This window comes from Scyliorhinus torazame, chromosome 7 (genome assembly GCF_047496885.1).
Source record: "Scyliorhinus torazame isolate Kashiwa2021f chromosome 7, sScyTor2.1, whole genome shotgun sequence".
NCBI classification, from domain to species: Eukaryota; Metazoa; Chordata; class Chondrichthyes; order Carcharhiniformes; family Scyliorhinidae; genus Scyliorhinus; species Scyliorhinus torazame.
The window spans coordinates 155,517,148-155,535,438 of record NC_092713.1 but is presented as its reverse complement, the minus strand read 5'-3'; the positions used below and the strand labels follow the sequence as shown (position 1 = coordinate 155,535,438).

Genomic DNA, 18,291 nt, shown 5'->3' with positions numbered 1-18,291 from the left:
ATTTAATTTGGGGAGGGTGTTCAAACCGTTTGCATATGCGCCTCAGCCCAATCAGAGACAGGTACCTCAATTGAATTTTAGGCTTTAGAAGCTGTTGAAGGGAATACTAGCCTTTCGGTGTTGAAAATTCATTAGTGTGCCCATGTCTTTTTACATGATTATTCACAGTGCATTTGGCTTTTAATTTTTCCTCATCCGTTCCTGAGGTATGGCATCATGGTAGAGCAGGCTTATGGTGCTTTGCCGAAATGGTCATTCATAATGTGTGAGTCCAGAGAATTCTCAGGAAACATCCACGTTTTTACATCTCAAGCCAAAGCAACTGAAAACAGGAAGAGGAGAAACCTTTTTTCTCCAGTTGGGAGGTGAATGGATATTTGGAATCAAGCTTAGCATTTTCCTCTCCTTCATTGTTGGTTGAGCCAAGAATGCACAGATCAAACCTGGGCTATTTTTGAATGTGACCTCTATTTTTCACGCCGAATCACTGGCATCAAAAATAGTTAAAATGATCACACAAAAAGGGCAAACAGATGAAAAGTTTAACACTGATTTCTGCTTTCTGTGCTGACGGGGCAGGTAACAGGATGTGAAAGTGTCACCAGCATACCTTTCTGCATTTTAGACCTCAACTGGTCATTATGACATGTAATAGATTTTACTATTTGAATAGTGGTGAAGAAACACACTTAAGATGTCAGATCTATTTAGTTAGTTTTTCAGGTGTTGGTAGACTGCTGTGTATTGCTGGCATTTTCTGTTCTGATTTCAGCCCTTGAGTTTTTGCTAAATATAATTGGGCTTTATGTGGGCAACTGGATTGTTGCTTACTGATGGTACTTTTTAGTGAAGGTCAGATTTCAGTTTAGATTTGGCTTGGACCCAGTGTTTAGGTATTTTGAGATGTGCTTTATGTTCTCATTAAGGATAAAATGTTGCTCCGGCAGATATGCAGTACTCGCATTTCACTGGATCCTTAAGAGGATTCCTTCAATTGTGGGTTGAACCGTAGCGCTGGTGTGATTTGTAATTATCAACACTTGCTTTGTTCCTCGCTGTATATTTATTCAGCACTTGTTCTTAAAAAGAAAGTTTTAGGTAAATGTATGTATTTGCCTGAGCTTTCTATTCTCCTGCACTAATGCATTCTTAATGTAGAATCCATGAGTCCATTCACTAATTGGAGGAATCATTGGGACTGAGCCAATTTTTGTTATTACTCCTATGATTGGTTGCTAATTATCAATACACGAGGTATCTTTTCTACAGTCGAGCCCAGCTCTTTCTTTGTTGGCAGTGGTAATTCTGTTCCACAGTAGAAAGAAAATCTTAACTTCTTGTTTCTGTGGTTCTTAAAATAATTCATTTCGTATTTGCCACTTCCTTGAAACAAATGCTATTGAAAGTTTTTATTTTGTTTGTTTTGACATTACGTTTCGTTCTTTGTATTGAGACACTCTGGGCCAATTTTCTATGGAAAGTTTGTTTGGGTCTATCTGTTGTTTTTCAATTGCTGATGACAGATCTTACATTTTTTTTATAACTTCTTCCAGTTTTTGGCCTGTTACAGATTCTTAAGATGTTTTTTGGAAGGTCTCCAGCACTGAGGTGGTAAGATCTTTGAAGAACTTTCTGAAGTAGTTGTGAGATTTTAGAATTTACTTTCCATTCAAAACACAAGGGCAGTAAGTGTTTGAATCAGGTTGGTGCTGTGCTTCAGAAAGCAGCAACAGTTTGCTTGCAACATCAGTGAATTGGTGTTAATCAGAGCTCTTCAATACTTCATCAAATACATCATTCCTTATATGAGCTTAAACAGTGAGTGCTAACATTATATTTGTTGATGTGGGTGAAGGGCTACTTTATCCTTGACTGACACACAGATATTTCTGTGGCAATTGTTGGTTGATGATGAGGAACTCTTCCTTTTGCCCCAGGACTGCTATGTCTGACTATAATGTTTTAAATACTACTGGATAACTTGTTTGAGAATAGGTTCTATCTCACTCAGTATTACTATAGATGCCATTTGGTATCTCGGATCAATTCTTTCCATTAGGTTTTAGTGTTGTAACATATATTGAGTCTTCTGCTGAATGGGTTTGGTGATGTTTATTTTAACCTTTATTTAAATTATTATATTATTAAAAGGAAGCAATATTTAATATAAGCACTAGGTGTGGTTGAAGTTAGTCTGGCAAGAATAAATTTGGCTCATAGTGTCACATGACAGAAGGAAACCATTTCACCCATTGTGCCTATGTCAGCTTTCTGGTAAAGCTACCCAATAGTCCTATTCTCCTGCTCTTTGTTGTAGCTCTGCTTTTCAGGTATGTATCAAATTTTGTTTTGAATATGTTCACCATTTTTCAGGCAGTGCATTTCAGATCATCAGAATCACTTCATGAAAATCATTCTCCCTTGGGTTATTTTGCTTATTGCTTTGAATCTGCTTCCTCTGGTTACTGATCACACTGATAGTGGAAACAATTTCTCCTTCCTCACTCTATCAAAATCTTTCATAATTTCCACCTCTATTAAATCTCTGTTTAAGCTTCCCTACTCTAAAGAGAATGATCCAAGCTTTTCCACAAAACTGAAATTCTTAATTCTCAACACCATTCTAGTAAATTTACTCTTCCCCCAAGACCTGGACATTCTTCCAAAAGCGCGGTGCCCAATAATAATAATAATCTTTATTATTGTCACAAGTAGGCTTACATTAACACTGCGATGAAGTTACTGTGACAATGAACACAATCCTCCAAGACTTATAAAGGTTTAGCAATACTTCCTTGCTTTTCATACTCTTTGTCTCCACTTATAAAGTCTCAGATCTTAAATGCCTTCTCAACTTTTCCTAGCACTTTCAATGATTTATGTATGTAAACATCAGCTCTCTTTTTAAAATTGTCCCATTTAGTTTATATTGTTTCTTTTCTCATTCTTCCTTCCAAAATGTGTCACTTTACAATTCTCTGTATTAAATATCACCCATAATTTGAAACGCTGCACAGAAGGAGACTGCTCGGCCCATTGTGTTTGTGCCAGCTGATTGAGCTTTTCGGCCTAATCCATTTTTGAGCTCCTGGTCTGTAGCTTTGTGGGTTCCAGCACTTCATGTGCACATCCAAATATTATTTAAATCTGATGGGGATTTCTACCTCTACCATTCTTTCAGGCAGTGAATTCCAGACCTCCCATCCCATGTGAGTTAGATTTTTAATCTACAAGGGAGTCCAGGATTTTTGGGGGTAAAATTAGGTGGTATTAAGGCCACAATCAGATCAACCATGATCTTACTGAATGGTGGAGTAGGTTTGAAGTGCCAAATTACCTTCTCTTGCTCCCATATCTTTAAGTTAACTGACCTCTGGATGAAAGATTTCTTCTCTTCAACTCCCCTCTCACCTTCAGAGAGTCGTGAACACAGCCCAGTCCATCACACAAACTTGCTTCCCATCGATTGACTCCATCTACACCTTCTGCTGACTGGGGAAAGTGGGCAGCATAATCAAAGACCCCTCCCACCCGGCCTACTCACTCTTCCAACTTCTCCCATCAGGCAGGAGATACAAAAGTCTGAGAACATGCCCGAACAGATTCAAAAACAGCTTCTTCCCCACTGTTACCAGACTCCTCTTATGGACTGACCTGATTAATACCAATGCTTCACCTGATGCCGGTGTTATCTAGTTACATTGTGTAACTTGTGTTGCCCTATTATGTATTTTATTTTATTTCCTTTTATTTTCATGTACTTAATGATCTGTTGAGCTGTTCGCAAAAAAATACTTTTCACTGTACCTTGGTACACGTGACAATAAACAAATCCAAATCCCTCTAATTAGTTTAGATCTATACCGCTGCTTACTCACCTCTCCAAAGGGAAATCAGTTCTTCCTATGCTCTTTGTTCAGGCCCCTCAATTTTATACACCAAAATTGTATCTCTCCTCCGCTTCCTCTGTTCTGAATAAAATATCCATAGCCTAACCAGTCTTTCCTGAAAGCTAAAATTTTCAATTCCTGCAATATCTTCATGTCCTCTATAGTCTCATTTGATTGCGTCCATCCTTCCTATAATGTGGTGACTGGGGTAAATTCGGGATAATGCTGCTCAGGAGCCATTTTTTTCCAATGAAGATGTAAACTTTGTAGTCAAATAGATTAACTATAATATTCAAGATCCTCTTTTGATGTGAATCTCCTAGATGTGTAGGAAGTACTTTCTGTAGGTGTATAACATTTTTTCCCAACTTGGCAGGACTAATGAGAGTACTCCATTTTCAGAAAAGCTGGCTTGCTTGTTCACCCACTTCCCCTATGTGAAATCAAAATTCTTGACATTGATCTTTTGATTGATAGCATGGACTCCAGTCCTGTGTCCCACAGGGAGTTTATCTATTTGCTGCTCCGGAATGAGATGATGCATTCCTTTTAAAAGCATGACTGCTAAGTTCCTATAAGTCAGAGGGTGATGGATTATTTGAAGTGTGTTGCAAATATTACTCCAACAGCTGTTATATTTAAAAAAGAAAGATCTTTTGTACTGAAAGGAAATTGGCATTGAATGAACTTTCCTTTTGAAACAGTGTTCTATGCATCCCATAACTCTTTGATAAAAAATGTTCTCTTGCTTTCAGGTGATGGAGAGTGAGGAGTTCATGTTATTACCAGCCAATCAACTGATTGATATAATTTCCAGTGATGAGTTGAATGTGCGGAGTGAGGAGCAGGTTTTTAATGCCGTCATGGCCTGGGTAAAATACAGCATTCAAGAGCGACGTCCGCAGCTCCCCCAGGTAGGTCATTGTGAAGGTATAAATTCAAACCCTTTTAGTTGTGTTTCAAAAGCCATCATTCAATTAAGATACTTTGTTCCTAATTCCAATGCAGCGCTGAGCCCATGCTACATACTATGCAACCCACTTTATTTATCTCCACTTTAATTAGAATGCTGCTATTTATCCCTCTGTCCTGGGCCAGCCATGTGTTGACATTACTAGTGACCAAAATGTGAGCATGGATTTGACCTGGGATATTTTAAGTGAAGTGAACCCCTCAATATTTAAGGAAAATTTGCAGATTGTAGTTTTAGGCAAGAAATTAAGATTTGCATTTTTAAAGCACCTGCCGTGATCTCAAGAGAAAACAAAGCACTTTGTGAAATAATTTGATGAATAAAACCTCCTTAGCCATAAATGCAGCTGAAATATTAAGTTTAGGATATTTCCACAGCAGTTGGTGCCATTACCTTGAATTGTGATGTAACTAATATTTTTTAGAGTATAAAAATTTCTGTTGCTTTAAAATGTATCTCAAGTGCTTGTTCTCTGAATGAGAATTGGGACATGTGTCTTGCTACTATACATGTGGCACTTCACTAACTTTTCATAACTACCTCATAGGATATGGACAAAACTGGTTGGACTAGTTTGTATTCTGTTTTTATTTTTGGATTGTTCCTGTACCTTGCCTCCATTTGGTTTTTCATTTGAGCATTGGCAGAATGAGGACAATGGGCCCATTTTTATTCTATGGTTTCTATGGTTGCAGCCTGAATTCAGAACTGGATTTTCAGAACTCTCACACCATCATCTTGCACCTTCCATATGCTCTGGAGTTTTTGTTTTAATGATTGAATTCAGCTGCATGAACCTGTTCCGCTAACCTCAACAAAAAATAATAAATTGGGTATGTTGCACAATGTCTTCTATCCTTGTTGGATAAATACATAATTGGGCATCCTAACTTATAATTGTCATGCAGCTAGGCAATTATGGATACTTTCAAAACCTTAAGCTGGTTGAGAAACCACCACTTGTAATACTTCCAATTATAAGCAAACTCAGTTGTTCTGCATGCTGGCAGCTGCAGTTGCCTACATTTGTTGGTTTCTTTCCCTGTCAGGCTTTCAGAGAAAGAAATTTTGCAGGTGACGCCAAACCTCTTTGTAATTCTGAGTAGGTAGTCTCAACACAACATTGATAGAAACCAAAGTATAGATTTAGCTGTGCCACAGTTCGGTGACTGGGTTTAATGTGGCGTAAAGAGGGAGCAAATTCACTTTTAAAAAAAAAATTAGAAGACTAAAATCTTACTGATCTCACTGACAGCAATTTAGTTTTATTAACTTGTTAGATGTACAGATGAAGCTTTGTTTAATGAAAACTGTCACTTCAACTGTGATAATAACTGGGATTCATGACAGATGTCCTGCATTGCTTCTGATGCTGCTTTAGTTGGCTATTGTCCAAACAATCAGATGACCGATCAAATTCATTTACTTTTTTTATAAAGTGCTTTTATTGAAGATGTTTCATTATAAACAAAATAATATAAAACAGTCAATTCAAGTTACAATGCAAAAAAACACAATAAACAATCAAGAGCCCCAATTCACCTAACCCCCCCCCCCCAACATTAAACTAACCGCCTTAACAACTTAATGTGATTAACTCTTTTAAAAAGGAAATTAATTGCTGCCATCTTCAGTAGAACCCTTCTACCGACCCTTGAATGGTGTACTTGACCTTCTCCAAATGTAGTAATAATAATAATGTAAGAATGGCATGAGGTCTCCCAACCAAGCCGTGACACTGGGCGAGCAGAAGATCTCCAACCAAGGAGAACTCGGCTCCGGACTATTAACGAGGCAAAGGCGAGGGGTCATCAGGCTTCACCCTTGTCTGCAGCACTGACGAGACTGATACCCCAAAAATGGACGCCAACGGTCATGGCTCCAGATCGACATTAAGTATCTCGGACATGGCAGTAAGGAAAGAGACCCAGAACTCCACTTGAGACAAGACCAGAACATATGAGTGTGGTTAGCCGGTCCCCGAGGACAATGCTCACACCTGTCGCCCACCCCAGAGAAAAAACTTCATCCTCGCCTTTGTCAATGAGCCCTGTGCTCCACCTTAAACTGGATCTGATTAAGCTGAGCGCAACAGGATGTGGAGTTGACTCTACGGAGAGCCTTGCTTCACATCTCATCATCCAGAATAAGTCCCAATTCACCCTCCTATTTCACCGTTACGTCATCCCACGGAGCCGGCTCTGCTGACAGGATCTGGCCGTAAATACACAAAATGCTTCCCCCATCCAGAACCAGCCAAAGACTAAATAAATCCTCTTCAACAGGGAGGAAGGTGGTTCCGAGGGAAAAGCCTTACGCGGGAAATTGGGAATCTGAAAATACCTAAACTGATAGGAACCAGGGAGTTGAAAATTTTCTGACATCTCTGTAAAGCTCGCAAACCTTCCCTTCATGAATAAGTCCCCAAATCTCTCTCAACCCTTCCTCTCCCATAACCCATTGGCAGAAAGAGATAATTACTGCAGATAGGGACCAGCAAAGACATGGAGCTAAGTTTGAAATGCTGTCTGAACTGCTTTGCGATTCTTAGGGTAGACACCACTACAGGATTTGAGGAAAATCTTGCTTGAGGAAACAGCAATGATGCCGTTACTAATGCCCCAAGGCTGGAACCCTTACACGAACCTGCCTCCATTTGCCCCTATAAGGAACCCGGAACACAAACCACCCCAGTGCTTTCTCAATATTGGCAGCCCAATAGTAAAATAATAAATTGGGTAAAGCGAAACCTCCTCACTGTGTATCTCTCTGGAGGCATGCCCAAGGATCCTTGGGGTCTTACCCGCCCAAATGAAAGAGGACGTTAATTTGTTAATTCTGACAACGAATCATAGAGTCATAGAATATTCAGTGCAGAAAGAGGCCATTGGTCCATCGAGTCTGCACCGGCCCTTGGAAAGCGCACCCTACCCAAGCCCACAACTCCACCCTATCCCCGTAAACCAGTAACCCCACCCAACCTTTTTTGACACTAAGGGCAATTTGTCATGGCCAATCCACCTAACCTGCATATCTTTGGACTGTGGGAGGAAACTCAAGCACCGGGAGGAAACCCACGCAGACACGGTGAGAACGTGCAGACTCCGCACAGACAGTGACCCAAGCCGGGAATTGAACCTGGGACTCTGGAGCTGTGAAGCAACTGTGTTAATCACTGTGCTACCGTGCTGCCAGGACTTTGGGACAAAAGTGGAGAGAAACTGAAAAAGAAATAAAAATCTCGAGAGCACATTCCTTTAATAGTCTGAACCCTGCCTGCCAAGGACAGGGGGAGGTTATCCCACTTCTGTAAGTCAGATTTTATCCCATTGACCATATTAGTAAAATTTAAGTGAGGCCCAATTGTAGGCCACCCGGATACCCAGGTAACGAAAGCTAGATCTGGCAAGGCGAAAAGGTAACATCTCCAGATGGGCTACCCTTCCCGGGGAGTTAACTGGGAAGTATTTGCTCTTATCCAAATTCAACTTGTACGCAGAGAACGAGCCAAAACTCTGAAGTAGCTTCATTATCTCATCCATACAAGGACACCCTATGCTCCACCCCTCCCAATTTATCCCTCTCCACTTGTTGGAAGACCTCAGCACTATGGCAAGTGGTTCTATTGCTACAGCAAATAGGAGTGGAGATAATGGACATTCCTGCTTTGTGCCCATATTCAGCGGAAAGTAGCCCGAGTTTAAAACACTTGTGCGAACACTCCACAAACATTCAAACCCTCCACCACTGATGAACAGTACCAGCCATGTGTACCATTTCCCTGTGTACCAAAGTTCCTTAGACAGCACCTTCCAAACCCATGACCACTACCATCTCGAAGGCAAGAGCAGCAGATACCTGGGAACCCCATCACCTGAGTTCCCCTCCAAGTCATTCACCCACATCGCCGTTCCTTCACTCGTAGGAGCAACATCCTGGAACTCTCTCCCTAACCGCAGGGTGGGTGTACCTACACCTCAAGGATTGCAGCGGTTCAAGAAGGCAACTCAACACCACCTTCTGAAGGGCAATTAACGATGGGCAATAAATGCTGGCCGAACCAGTGACGTCCACATCCCGTAAATTAATGAAAAGAAAACTAGCAGTGGGAGCCCTGCACAGTAAACCAGCCAATCCAGGATATAAACATTTGCCCAAATTCAAACCTACCAAGAATCTGAGATATCCCCACTCCATCCTATCAAGCACCTTTTCCGCGTCCAGGGAAACAATCACCTCTGGTTTGGGTACTGAAGAGAGGGAGAGGACAACATTTAAAAGCTAACCTGTATTGGCCGACAATTGCTGATCCTTGACGATCCTGACTGGTCTTTCGAAATCACTTCTGGGAGGCAGGACTCCAACCGCGTGCCAGCACTTTTGCACGTAATTAGCGTCCATGTTCAAAAGCGCAATTGATTATTATGACCCATATTCCCTCGGGTCCTTGTCCTTTTCTTTTTAAACTTTAGAGTACCCAATTAATTTTTTCCACTAAAGGGGCAATTTAACGTGACCAATCCACCTACCCTGCACATCTTTTGGTTGTGAGGCGAAACCCACGCAAACACGGGGAGAATGTCCTTGGACAGTGACCCAGAGCCGGGGTCGATCCTGGGACCTCGGTGCCGTGAGGCAGCAGTGCTAACCACTGCACCGCCGTGCTGCCCTTGTCCTTCTTAAGGATCAGGGAAATAGAAGCCTGCGCAGGTGTAACTGGCAATGAACTCCAGACAGGGAGTCATTAAACATATCTAAAGTTAGAGGGATCAATTGTTCCGCAACTTCTTATAAAACTCAATGGGAGGTCATCAGGGACAGGGGCTTTACCCATCTGAGGCACCCAATATATTTCCGAATTTCCTCTGGGCCCAAGGGGATTCCAACTCTTCCCGCCTCTCCCACTGCATTGGATAACCCATCCAAAAATCCAGCATGGCTAAACTCTCTGCGGGGGGGGGGGGCTCCGATATATAGAGATCCCAATAAAATGTTTCAAAAGCCGCATTGACCTTAAAGTGGAGACTGCCACTTGAATCCCTTATCTCCCGGGAGCTGCCTTCCACCTCAGCAGATGAGCTAAAGGTGACTGGCCTTCTCCCAGTGTACATAAAATACACTCCTCGAAATTCGCAGCTGGCCCACCACCTTACCCGTTGATAGTAATTCAAATTGTGTCTGCAGCTTTTTCCTGCTTCCCGGCAAGTAAGAATTGATGGTCCACCTCAAGGATGAGGTTCACCAGCTTCTGCTGCTCTACCATTGCAGTCATTTCTATGTTGCTTTGTAGGAAATGATCTCCCCTTGATAGCCACCTTAATGGCTTCCCACAACGTAGAAGGCGAGATAAACTCACTTTTATTAAATTTAATATATCTTCCAATGGCGGTGGACATGTGTTTGCAAAATTGTTTGTCTGCTAACAATGCCATATCAAATCTCCATGGCAGACGTTGGGAGGGACCAGACACGAGTGCCAAATCCACAAAATGTGGGGCATGGTCTGAAACACAATCGCTCAGTGACCTGCCCTCTCCACCGAAGGGAGGACAGACCTATCAAGTACAAAAAAGTCAGTATGTGAATACACCGTTTAAGACACTCCCCCAAGATTGGCTGATGCAAATCCAAATCAGGGATGGAGGTTAGTAGTTTGTTAATAGTTTGGAGCGTAGACATTAACAGGACCACCGAGGTGCCCGCCAGAGACTCACAAACAATAACATGTCAACCATTGGGATCCGCCAAGATCATAGTGGCAGAAAATTGAACCCTTTTATTGATTAGAATTGCAGCGCCCCGGGCCAAACCATCAAAACCCAAATGGAAAAATCTGTCCCAACTACTTCCGCAACCTTGTCTGGTCTCTGACAATGAGTCTCCTGCAGAAACCCCACATTAGTTAGCATTCAATCTTTTTAAGGCAATCAAATATCCTTGACCTTTTCACTTGGGAGGCTCCCCCCCCCCCCCCCCCCCCAAAAATCCAGAGCCAGTCATTTCCACAAAGAGGGGTTATCTAGAAAGTACAGCAACCAGGCCCACCCAAGGTGGCCACCAAACCCACTAGCATGACTAAACAAAGAAAAATCTTCAGTCGCCTTCAGCAAACTACCCCTCCCTGCCCTCAAATAATACCACACCCGAATATATATACAAAAAACAGTAAAGCGAAAGTAAACCACTAAAACCTACTTCTAATAAACCTAACTCCAAGCAGAACAAAAACACTAATCTAATTATCTAAAACAAAACTAATAATGAGCTGCAGTCACCCCCACCGCACATGCTTTCATTAGCTAACTCATCGGCTAGCGGGGCGGCTCCTGCCCAGAGTGAAGGAAAATTCGAACAGATAAAGAACACAAAGTATAAAAAACTTAAAACATAGTCCATCACATGGAGCTATTTATTTTCACAAGTTATAACAATTAGATCAACCGCCTCCCATAGAATTAAACCCCCCACCCAAAAACAACTTGCAAAACATTCAACCCACGCAAGAACAAAGAAATACAAACATGATCAAGGAACGCCAACAACTCCCCATATGCACATGCACACCCCAACACCCAAAACACCTCAAAAACCTCAATCAACCCCCTCCCAGCTCATGCTTTTTTCAAAAGAAACACCTCCTCCGGCATATCAGAAAAACTCATAGCCGCGCCAGTTACACTACCACAAATTGGACTCCACTGTTATTTAGGGCCGCCTTGGCCTTATTGAATGCCGCCTACTTCTTTGCCAGCTCCGCTCCCACTTCCTGATAAAGCCTGATGGTGTGGCTTTCGCATTTGTAGTTGTGATGCTTCTTTGCCCATCTCAGGGCCTGCTCTTTTTCTTGGAAGCTGTGAAACTTCACTGTTGCTGCTTGCAACGGTTCATTTTGACAGGGCTTCTGTTGGAGTGACAAGTGAACTTGATCCAGCCCGGGAGAGAACCTGAGTCCACTCTCCCCAACCATCTTCCCAATCATCTTTGCAAAATACTCTGTGAGTTGGGCCTTCCATCCCCTCTGACAACCCCACAAATACTTTTCCTCCTTGAACAATTCTCCAAATCATTCACTTTGGCCTTTAGCGCTTTATTTGCCTTAGCCATCAGAGACATCTTTACTTCGAAAGAGACCGTCTGGTCGCTGTACCTCCAAGGAGAGACCTCCATGCCTTGAACCACAGTGCAATGCACTTTTACCATTTTGTTGGTTTTCAACCGAACGAGAGCAGTGTCTCTTCCAACGATTTGCAGAGGTACACTGACACAGAATAGAATCATTACAGTGCAGAAGGAGGCCATTCGGCCCATCGAGTCTGCATCGATCCACCTACCTAGGGTCAGGCCCCCATAGGGGCTGTTTAGCACAGGGCTAAATCGCTGGCTTTGAAAGCAGACCAAGGCAGGCCAGCAGCACGGTTCAATTCTCGAAACAGCCTCCCCGAATAGGCGCCGGAATGTGGCGACTAGGGGGCTTTTCACAGTAACTTCATTGAAGCCTATTTGTGACAATAAGCGATTTTCATTTCATTCATTTCACTCTGACCCTTAACCCAGTAACCCCACTTAACCTAACCTGCACATCTTTGGACTGTGTGAGGAAACCGGAGCACCCAGAGTAAACCCACGCAGACATGGGGGGAAAGTGCAAACTCTACACAGACAGTCACCCGAGGCCGTAATTGAACCCGGGTCTCTGGGGCTGTGAGGCAGCAATGCTAACCTCTGTGCTACTGTGCCGCCCTACCCGACACTACCCGCCATTGCTTCTCAAGTTCCGCCACCAAGGAGCCAGGAAACATCTCGGCCGTTAATGGAGTAGCTGGAGTCACAGAAGCTGCCTCCATCATTTTCTCCACTGACTAGCCATGAGAAGACTCCAATTCAGTCGAAGAGCTTTTGCTTTCAGGCTTTTTCCCCTTGGTCTTTCCTTTATGTAGGCATCTTATTCCCTTAAACGAGAGGGTTTTTAAACAAAAATACCCCCAGAAACTGGGCAAAAAGGGCTAAAAGAACAGTACCCTAGCAGGAGCCACCTCGTGCACGTCTTCCCCATACGTAATGCCACTGGAAGTCCCTTGAATTAATTTATAGTATAGTACATTGTCATTAATCTGTAAAGTCAAATATCATGAGAGGCAAAATAAATTGATGCAATATATTCAAAATTGCTGTGTAGTGTTGGGTTGAAAAATCTTTATATCAGACTCCCAGTACATAGAACATAGAACAGTACAGCACAGAACAGGCCCTTCGGCCCTCGATGTTGTGCCGAGCATTGTCCGAAACCAAGATCAAAGCAAGTCTTTCCTTTAAAATGGCCAGTTTGACTGTCCATCTCTCATGGTTTTCCTCCTCTGTCTCCCCCCACCCCCCATAACAAAAAGCTGTGACCTAAACTAATATATCAATGAAACAGACTTCACTGTACATCACTAATTATTTAGTTGGAGCCCTCCAATCTGCTTCACCTGGTTGTACAGGTGAATCAACCTTTCTAGATTGTTTGTCAGCAAATACATGTATGACATCCTGAATTTTGGTAATTTTTGGGGGGTTAATGAGTTTTAACATAGATTGGTTGTAACAGGAAGATGTACTCAGAAAATGCTTGCATGAACATGTATCTTAACACAGCTGAACTTGATAATAAAATTATTCCATGGATGAACCACAGCCCTGTACATTCACTCATTCAATATGTTTTTACTACTCTATTATACTTCTTTTAAACCAGTGACTGTGGTTCAGAATTTTAATGAGATAGTTCTGCGCCTGAACATTCCAAAGTACTTGTGAAAAACCAACAGTATTCATTAAAGGAGATGGGAGGCAATGGCACAGTGGTGTTGTCACTGGACTAGTAATCCAGAGACCGAGGGTAATGCTCTGGGGACCTGGGTTTGAATCTGTGGCAGATGGAGAAATTTGAATTCATTAAAAATCTAGAATTAAAAATCTAAGGATGACCATTGTCGATTGTCATAACCCACCTGGTTCACTAATATCAGTTAGAGAAGGAGTTGTCCTTAGCTGGTCTGGCCTACATGTGACTACCGATCCACAACAAGGTGGTTGACTCTTAAATTGTCCTTGGGGATGAGCAATATATTCCAGCTGGGCCAGCGATGCCCACATCCCATGGACGAATAAAAATTAAGTTTTACATTTATTATTGCATTTACTGATATTAGAACTGATATTGAGTTGTGATTGTGGAATCTCAAATTCTAAATTAGAGATATTGATTTCTACATATGTCTGCTCTTTACCTTTCTTATCAAATGCATGTTTTTGTTTTTCACGGTGGGAGGGAAGACCAGGGACAAATAACATGACCTCTGCGTGACTCATCCCCCACAGTGACGTTGTTGAGATTAGAAACTCGTTTGTATTGGGGGTTACAAGTATGAACCCAAGTCCTGACGCCCTGAAACGCTGCATGTTGGGAGTTCAGTCCGCAGTGCCAAATCATTTCTTGACGGAGTAAGCAGTCGCCAATGTCTTAGTATTGGGAACTATTGATCAAAATAATCTTATTTGTTTTCCTCATTTTAGGTATTGCAGCATGTTCGTCTGCCACTACTCAGTCCCAAGTTTTTAGTGGGTACAGTTGGATCTGACCCCCTCATTAAGAGTGATGAGGAGTGCAGGTATGGTTCCTTTGTTCTATGTTAATGTGCGTATAACCATTAATATACAGCATTTTTTCATAGGTACTGTGTAGCTTTGCTACCTTTTAGCATCTTCCGATGTGTTTAGATATCCACTTGGTTACTTCAGTTAATATTCAGTTTTTTAACCTACTGCACAACAAACCTCTGGTAGAAAACTTGTCTGCAAACAGCAAATATAGTGAGCGACTGATTTTGGCTGCCTTTTCCTGGGAAGGTGCAAATAAAAGTCAGAAACATCTGAACCAGATGAGAGGCATAATCAATTGCATGGTTTCTGATGCAGCAGAATTGACAGAGGCAGATTGTTCATTGTCCTGGCAGAGATTTAGTTGTCACCTTCTAACTCTGCAAACTAAGTGGTGTGACATGGCTTTTTAAGTACAGGTTCACATCTGTTAAGTTTAGTTTCCAAATCAACTGTTTGAGTAGCAATTTGTGAGCAGGTCTTTTGCCTGTCCTCATGCAAAAGGACCTTTAAAAAAGGGATTTATTTTAAAAAGGGTATTCAGTACTTGTGTAGTACATTCTATTTGAGACAATATTACATACATCTTGGTGAGTCAAGAATAGGATGTAACTGGACAAACATATGTTATACAGTAATTAAAATAGATACTTCTTACAAGCAGTGTGGTATTAATAACATTGCTGAGTTGAGAGAATGATTTGGTTCACACACGCTCCTAATGTTTGTCAAAACTTAACACCTTGTCCACTACATCAGTGGAATTTAATACTGATCCTGACAGCTGAGGTTTATACTCTATGAAAACCAATACTTTCTAAAATGGTTAATTTTTGGCCCACCGATTTTCACAATTATTATCCGTTACCTGGTTTGGTGTGGTTTGCTATCTTATTGAACTAAATTTTAATTCATTGTCTATAAATAAATCTCTGGCCTACTCATTCTGATAATCTAATCATAACTTTTTCCTTTAATAGAATGATGTGTTTGTCAGGGGATTGCAGTGGCAACCTTGGCTCGCTCACAATGTCAGAGGATATGGCAACATGTGATGGCCAAGCTATGACCAGAAATAAGTGTGATTCTTAGAAGAAATGTGTGTTTTAAGCAAAAGATGCGAAAAGTTTATTTTTGTTTGCTGTTGAGAGGAGGATTGATGGTGCTTTAATTGACATCTCTAAATTAACATTTTGTTACTATTTATTGCCCAAAAGTATGTAATTTCCTCATATCCGATACTATATTAACTGAAATAAATTGGCATGACTTGCCATTGATGTAGTTGCAGAAAATATTTGGATTGAATTTGTTTATTGTCACGTGTACTGAGGTACAGTGAAAAGTATTGTTCTGTGTACAGTTCAGACAGATCATTCCGTACATGTAAAGAAAATATAAAATAAAAAGGCAGACATAAAATACACAATGTAAGTACATAGACAACAGACATTGAGTGAAGCATACAGGAGTGTAGTACCACTCAGTCGAGAAGATGTGTGAAGAGATCAGATCAGTCTATAAGAGGGTCGTTTAGGAGTCTGGTAACAGCGGGGAAGAAGCTGTTTTTGAATCTGTTAGTGCGTGTTCTCAGACTTTTGGACCTCCTGCCCGATGGAAGAAGTTGGAAGAGGGAATAAGCCTGGTGGGAGTGGTCTTTGATTATGCTGCCCGCTTTTTCAAGGCAGCGGGAGGTGTAGACAGAGTCAGTGGATGGGGGACGGGTGTGTGTGATGGACTGGCCGGGGTTCACGACTCTGTAGTTTCTTACGGACTTGGGCCATACCAGGCTGTGATGCAGCCAGTCAGGATGCTTTCTGTGTATTTGTTCAAATTCTTGTACACTGTGCTAAGAATTGTTCTAATTTTCCAAAGGCTTCGATGACAATTGTGCCATGTGGCACTTTATCAGAAGAAAACTGGGAATCTTTAGCAACACAAAGAACGGGAATAACATTCTGTTGTTCATCATTATTACAACTATCACAGAACAACAGAATTGTTACAGCTCAGAAGGAGGCCATTCAACCCTTTATGTCTGCATCATCTCTCTGAATGAGCAATAACCTAGTGCCATTTTCCCGCCTTCTCCAGGTATCTCTGTACATTTTTCCTTTTCCGATAACAGTCTAATTCCCTCTTATATGCTACAATTGAACTGGACTCCACCACACTTTCAGGCAGAATATTCCAGATCCTAACCACTCGCTGTGTGAACAAGTTTTTCCTCATGTCAGTTTTGTTTCTTTTGATAATTATTTTAAATTTATTCCCCCTCGTTCATGGGACTTTCATGAGTGGAAACAGTTTCTCCCTATCTGCTCTTTCCAAATCCCTCACGATTTTGAATACCCTTAAAACTCCTCTTGGTCTTATCTTCTACAAGAAAAACTGTCCCAACGCCTCCAATTTATCTTCATGACTGAAGCTCATCATCCCTGGAACTATTCACATGAATCTTCTCTGCATTCTCTCCAGTGCTTCCATATCTTTTCTGAAATGAGGTACCCAGAACTGGACACTGGATTCCAGCTGAGGTCAAACTATTGCCGTATACAAATTCACCATAACTTCCTTACTCTGGTACGCGAAGTCACTATTGATGAAGCCTAGGATACTACCTACATGCACACACATATACGTGTTAGAAGCAGGAGTAAGCCATTCAGCCCAGCAAACCTGCTCCATTATTTGATAAGATCCTGGCTGATCCGATTGTGGCCTCAACTCCACTTTCCTTTCTACCCCTTGTACACTTTAATTCACTTGTTAGTCAATAATCTGTCTACGTCAGCCTTACAAATGTTCTGTGACCCTGCCTCCACCTCTGTCTGGGGAAGACTGATGACCCTTTGAGAGAGAGAGAATTTCTCCTGATCTCCATTTTAAATGAGAAACCCCTTATTTTTAAACTGTGTTCCCTAGTTCTAGTCTCTCGCACAAGGGGAAACACTTTCTCAGTATCCATGCTGTTGAGACGCTTTAGAGCCTTCAATGTGTCAAAAAGATCAACTATCATTTTTGTAAACTTGAATGAATACAGGTCTAATTTTTCTAACCTTTCCTTCTAAGATAACCCCAGAATCAGTCAAGTGAACGTTCACCCAACTGCTTATAGTGCAGTAATGCCTCTTCCTACATAAGAAGACCAAAACTGTACGCAGTACTCTGGATGAAGTTTCACCAATGTTCTGTACAACTATAGAAAAACTTCCCTACAAATATTCCCCTTACAGTAAATGACAACATATAATTTGCCTTCGTAATCGCTTGCTCTATCTGCGTACTGATATTTTGTTATTCATGTACCAGGACACACAACCCTCTTGTACCTCAAGAGTTTTGCAATCTCTCTCCATTTAAATGACTGTACTCTTTATTGACTGCATTCTCCATCTGTTCTGCTGCCTTCAATAACCCATGTCCATATACACCCAGGTCCCTCTGTTACTGCTCCATCTTTAGAATTGTACCTTTTACTTTATTTTATTTTTTCTAAATTTAGAGTACCCAATCCTTTTTTTTCCAATCAAGGGGCAATTTAGCGTGGGCAATCCACCTACCCGGCACATTTTTCGGTTGTGGGGGTGAGACCCACGCAGACACTGGGAGAATGTGGAAACTCCACACGGACAGTGACCTGGGGCCGGGATCGAATCCGGGTCCTCGACACCGTGAGGCACTGTACCACCGTGCCGCCCTCAGCTTCTGCCTTTTATCCTGCTCCACCTCCGGAAAGGTCAACTCATCTAAAAATTGTACCATTGTCAATTCTTCCTCCAGAGGCTC

General features: G+C 41.8%; 1 protein-coding gene across 6 annotated transcripts in view; it reads left to right on the top strand.

Annotated features, from left to right (window-relative positions):
• Positions 1–18,291, top strand: part of klhl20 (kelch-like family member 20) — a 115,475-nt gene that overhangs the window by 52,429 nt on the left and 44,755 nt on the right. For all 6 annotated transcript variants that reach the window (XM_072511696.1, XM_072511699.1, XM_072511701.1 and 3 more), the window contains 2 exons: positions 4,646–4,804; positions 14,419–14,513. In XM_072511696.1, coding sequence (XP_072367797.1) covers positions 4,646–4,804; positions 14,419–14,513 — 254 coding nt within the window. The remainder of the gene's footprint in view (positions 1–4,645; positions 4,805–14,418; positions 14,514–18,291) is intronic.